Source organism: Podarcis tiliguerta (genome assembly GCF_965153285.1).
Source record: "Podarcis tiliguerta genome assembly, chromosome: 4".
In the NCBI taxonomy this organism is placed as follows: domain Eukaryota; kingdom Metazoa; phylum Chordata; class Lepidosauria; order Squamata; family Lacertidae; genus Podarcis; species Podarcis tiliguerta.
The window spans coordinates 11,051,228-11,056,096 of record NC_139537.1 but is presented as its reverse complement, the minus strand read 5'-3'; the positions used below and the strand labels follow the sequence as shown (position 1 = coordinate 11,056,096).

The 4,869-nt window shown below is 47.4% G+C and overlaps 1 protein-coding gene across 1 annotated transcript; it reads left to right on the top strand.

Annotated features, from left to right (window-relative positions):
* Nucleotides 1-941: 941 nt before the first annotated feature.
* On the top strand, nucleotides 942-1,847 carry LOC310676839 (taste receptor type 2 member 40-like; the record flags this gene model as incomplete). Its single annotated transcript, XM_083439018.1, has 1 exon — nucleotides 942-1,847. The coding sequence occupies one exon, from the start codon at nucleotides 942-944 to the stop codon at nucleotides 1,845-1,847; it is 906 nt and encodes a 301-aa protein (XP_083295144.1).
* Between the last annotated feature and the right edge of the window lie 3,022 nt (nucleotides 1,848-4,869).

Here is a 4,869-nt window from a genome sequence, read left to right as displayed (position 1 = left end):
AGGGCGTTCCACAGGGCGGGCGCCACTACCTCTTCCCGGTTCCCTGGGTCAAAGCAGCACTCAATTTTATCTCCACCAGTAGGTCTGGCCAAATTTTTGAACATATGGGCTGGTTTATTTTTATTTTTTTCCATGGGCAGGAGGGTACAAAACTCCCTCTTCCCTTTCAAGAACTGCAAATATTTTTGGAGGGAAGGAAGGAGGGCCTGAAATTTACCAGTTCCCTTGCATCTCTGATGGGTTCAACATATCTCCCCGTCCCCCAAAGGCCCAAATGATATTTTGGAGGAAAAGTTGGTCAGGGTAAAGAAAGGATGCCCCCCAAGGAACAGAGTACCGGTGGGGGGGGGGGGATAGATCAGTCACCAGCCCAAAGGAATTCCGCTGATAAGTTTCCTTCCTATAATCATACAGCCACTGACACTGAAAACAGCCCAACACACACATACCAATTTTTGATGGGCTGCAAATGGGATCATGAAGGAGGAGTATTCTCAATCCTTCCTATTTTATAGCATAAGAAAAAACACACACATAGTTTGTAGCCCTGAAGATCTTAGAATCCAAAGTATGACTATAGGAAGAGAATGGAAAGCAGGGAGGGGTGAAAGTAACAAGAGATATGTTTGAGCAGATGCATCTTGCAAATATATGTTTAAGAGAAAGGCTGGGATTAAAGCCAAATTGGAAATCACACCAATCATTTGCATGCCCTGAAACAACAGCAGAATAAAACACACAGTATAGATTTCAGGTGACCTCCTGGACCAGGAGAATGAGAATTTTTGTGTGGACAATGCATGTGCTCTGCCCTGTCTACTGTTTCTGAACATGATCAGAGCTACATGCTACCCCTGAAGATCCTTGACAGGATTGTCCAAATCGCAGATTGCCTGTGGATATATCACCAATCAGAAGCACAGGCAAGGGTGAGTGCAAGGATGTCAGATTCTGTTCATAAAACCTTACAAGTCATAATTGTGAGCCAGGGCGCTGTGGGCATGGCTGCCAGTGCATTCATCGTGGCCGTTGGCTACACAGACTGGGCGAAAAGGAAAAAGCTGCCCACTTGCGACATGATCCTGGTCTGCCTCTGTTCATCTCGGCTTCTTCTCCAGGGAACCATCCTGCACTCTGCCCTCTTACCGAAGATGTACCAGTGGGAAGTGATCAGAGTCCACTATGTCCTCCTGGTTTTGGCCAGCACAGCTTGCCTCTGGTTTGCTGCGTGTCTCAGCATGTTCTACTGTGCCAAGATCAGCACTTTCACCCAGCGGTACTTTCTGCTAATCAAGCTGAGAGTCGTCAGGATGGTTCCGCAGATTCTGCTGAGTTCGGTGCTGGTCTCTCTGATCTCTTCTCTCCCTTTCATCTGGATGGATTATAGTGTCCACCTCTGCAACTCAACCAGGAGCTTTCTGAGAAACGCCACCTTTGACAGCCCCGTCGGGACCATCTCCTACTTCAAGGGTTTCATCATGTTCCTGACAATGGCACTCATCCCGCTTCTGTTCTTTGTAGCATCATCCACCTTGCTCATTGCATCTCTGTGGAGACACACCAAGGAGATGAGACACGGTGCGGCGGACAACAAGGACCCGAGGACTGACGCTCACATCACTGCCATTAAATCTCTGATCTCTTTCCTGATGCTCTACATCTGCAGCTTTGTGGCCGAGATGCTTGTGGGAATGCCTTCCTGCCAAGCGAGGAGCAGATGGAAAGATTATATCTGTTCACTGGTGATTGCTGTGTGTCCTTCGATCCATTCCATTCTTTTGATTCTCCTGAATGTTAGACTGAAGCTGGCACTCAAAAACATGCTATTTTGCATGAAATGCTGTTAGGTGATCCATAAAGACAGAATCAGATGCTTTGGTGGGAACTGGGGGCCAAAAAAGAATTTGAGGAAGGAAAACTGCTTCTTTTTAAGTGTGCCTAAAAATGTGCAGTCGTATAGTCTTTTATTTTTCCTTTTCTTTTGCATTTATGTCCCACCTGTTCTCCAACAAGCTCAAGGTGGTGTCTCCAGTTGTATACTCATAGCAACCTGTGAGTTAGGTTAGGCTCAGAGGCAGTGACTGGCGCTCGGTTACCCAGTGAGCTTCATGGCTGAGTAGGGAATTTGAACACTGGTCTCCCAGGTCCTAATCTGACACTCCAACCACTACACCACATTGGTTCTCATTCACATTTTTTAAAAGCAGGTTCATTTTCCCCCAAAAGCAAGATTGGCCACTAAGGGATGCTTTGGATAGAAGGCTTTTTAGGTAAAGGTAAAGGGACCCCTGACTATTAGGTCCAGTCGTGACTGACTCTGGGGTTGTGGCGCTCATTTCGCTTTATTGGCCGAGGGAGCCGACGTACAGCTTCCAGGTCATGTGGCCAGCATGACTAAGCCGCTTCTGGCGAACCAGAGCAGCGCACGGAAACGCCGTTTACCTTCCCGTCAGAGCGGTACCTATTTATCTACTTGCACTTTGACGTGCTTTCGAACTGCTAGGTTGGCAGGAGCAGGGACCGAGCAACGGGAGCTCACCCCATCACGGAGATCCGAACCGCCGACCTTCTGATCGGCAAGTCCTAGGCTCTGTGGTTTAACCCACAGCGCCACCCGCGTCCCTAGAGGGCTTTTTACAAAAACACAAAATCGTTTATTGCATTTAGAGAGTTAAAATTATTTATATCACCTGGATATATTAAATGGTTGCTGCTGTTATTGTAAGCAAAACCAGGACTCTGATCCAAATAACTAGCCTGTGCATTTTTTAAAAAAACGATTTTAAGTCTAAATAAAAAAAAAAAATTCAAGGAAGCTTTCTTATACAAGTCTGACCACAGTACTGTCTACACTGATTGGCTACAATTCTGTTGAAGGCTTTAGTGGGAGATGCCAGGGGAATTTTAATGCAAGGCTCTACATGAAAAGCAGGTTCTCTGCCATGCAGATACAGTCTTCCACCATAACCCTGAATTTTGCTGACAAAAGCAAACTGGCTGAAAGTGGACTGAGATTGGTGGGGCACTGCCAGCCTTAACTGGCAGCATGTACGCAGATCAAACAGAAGTTGAGCTCCTGGGCATATTACTATGGAGCGATTAGTCAAATGTTGTTACTGTTGGGTTGAAGGAGGATGTTACAATTTGTCTAAGGCCGGGTGTGGATTCCAGAGTGAAGTGCTCCCTAGATTTGCATCTAAAGAGACTGCAATATTATTTTGAGGCTGCTTCCTGTTCTTAGATAAATAGCAGGTGCATAGCTATAGCTTTGCCAGGTGTACCAGGTAATGGGTTACTTCCACCTGTAGCTACAGAGGCTATGGATGGGCTGAGCAACTAATCCCACACTGTTTCCATTTCACTGGAGTTCATTCACAGGTCTGTTTCATCCTGGTCTGTGCAGATGAAAAATCCACAATTAAAGATTTTGTATGGATTTCCAACTCTACAGTTGTATGACTCTGTGACTTCATACATAAAAATAGATCCTTGTGAAAAGCAAAATATGCATTTCCAGCGCATTTGTCAGCAATATATGCATTTTATTTGTATATAGAAAAATCTAGTTACAAAGGTAAAGGACCCCTGGATGGTTAAGTCCAGTCAAAGGAGACTATGAGATTGTGGCCCTCATCTTGACAACCATATGTCAGGAGTGCTCTGATGGTGTTTCCTGCTTGGCAGGGGGTTGGACTCGATGGCCCTTGTGGTCTCTTCCAACTCTATGATTCTATGATCTTGCTTTCAGGCTGAGGGAGCCAGCGTTTGTCCACAGACAGCTTTCCGGGTCATGTGGCCAGCAGGACTAAACTGCTTCTGGCGCAATGGGACACTGTGACAGAAACCAGAGCTCATGGAAAGACCATTTACCTCCTAGTCACAGCAGGACCTGTTTATATACTTGCATTGGCGTGCTTTCGAACTGCTAGGTTGGCAGGAGCTGGGACAGAGCAATGGGAGCTCACTCCATCGTGGGGATTTGAACCACCAACCTTCCAATTGGCAAGCCCAAGAGGCTCGGTGGTTTAGACCACAGTGGCATCCACATCCCCCAAAGCACTATGGTACCACTGTAAGCAGTCATAGATTTCCCCCAAAGAATTCTGGCAGCTGTAGTTTGTTAAGGGACACTGTGATGAGTGCCAGAGCTCATGGAAACGCCGTTTACCTTCCTGCCACAGCGGTACTGATTTATCTACTTGCACTGGCATGCTTTCAAATTGCTAGGTTGGCAGGAACTGGGACAGAGCAACGGGAGCTCACCCCGTCGTTTGGATTCGAACCGCCGACCTTCCGATTGGCAAGCCCAAGAGACTTGGTGGTTTAGATCACAGCGGCACCTGTGTCCCTTGTATAAATCTAAACTGCATATTTTTTTTACACACCTTTTGCTGACTAAAACTGCTTCACACACCGCTTTGAAAAACGCACCAAATTCCTTGCTCATTCCTCACCCAGACCCCGACACCTGGTTTATATCTGTTGCTGAGAATCAAAAGCAGGGAGCAAGAGCTATCACTCATATAGTGCTAGCAGGCTTCCCATCCAAATCTGCCTGATCACTGTCATAATAGGATGGTGGACTAGGTGAGACTTTGGCCTCATCCAACAGGACACATAGGGACGCGGGTGGCGCTGTGGGTAAAAGCCTCAGCACCTAGGGCTTGCCGATCGAAAGGTCGGCGGTTCGAATCCCCGTGGCGGGGTGTGCTCCCGTTGCTCGGTCCCAGCGCCTGCCAACCTAGCAGTTCGAAAGCACTCCCGGGTGCAAGTAGATAAATAGGGACCGCTTACTAGCGGGAAGGTAAACGGCGTTTCCGTGTGCGGCTCTGGCTCACCAGAGCAGCGATGTCACGCTGGCCACGTGAC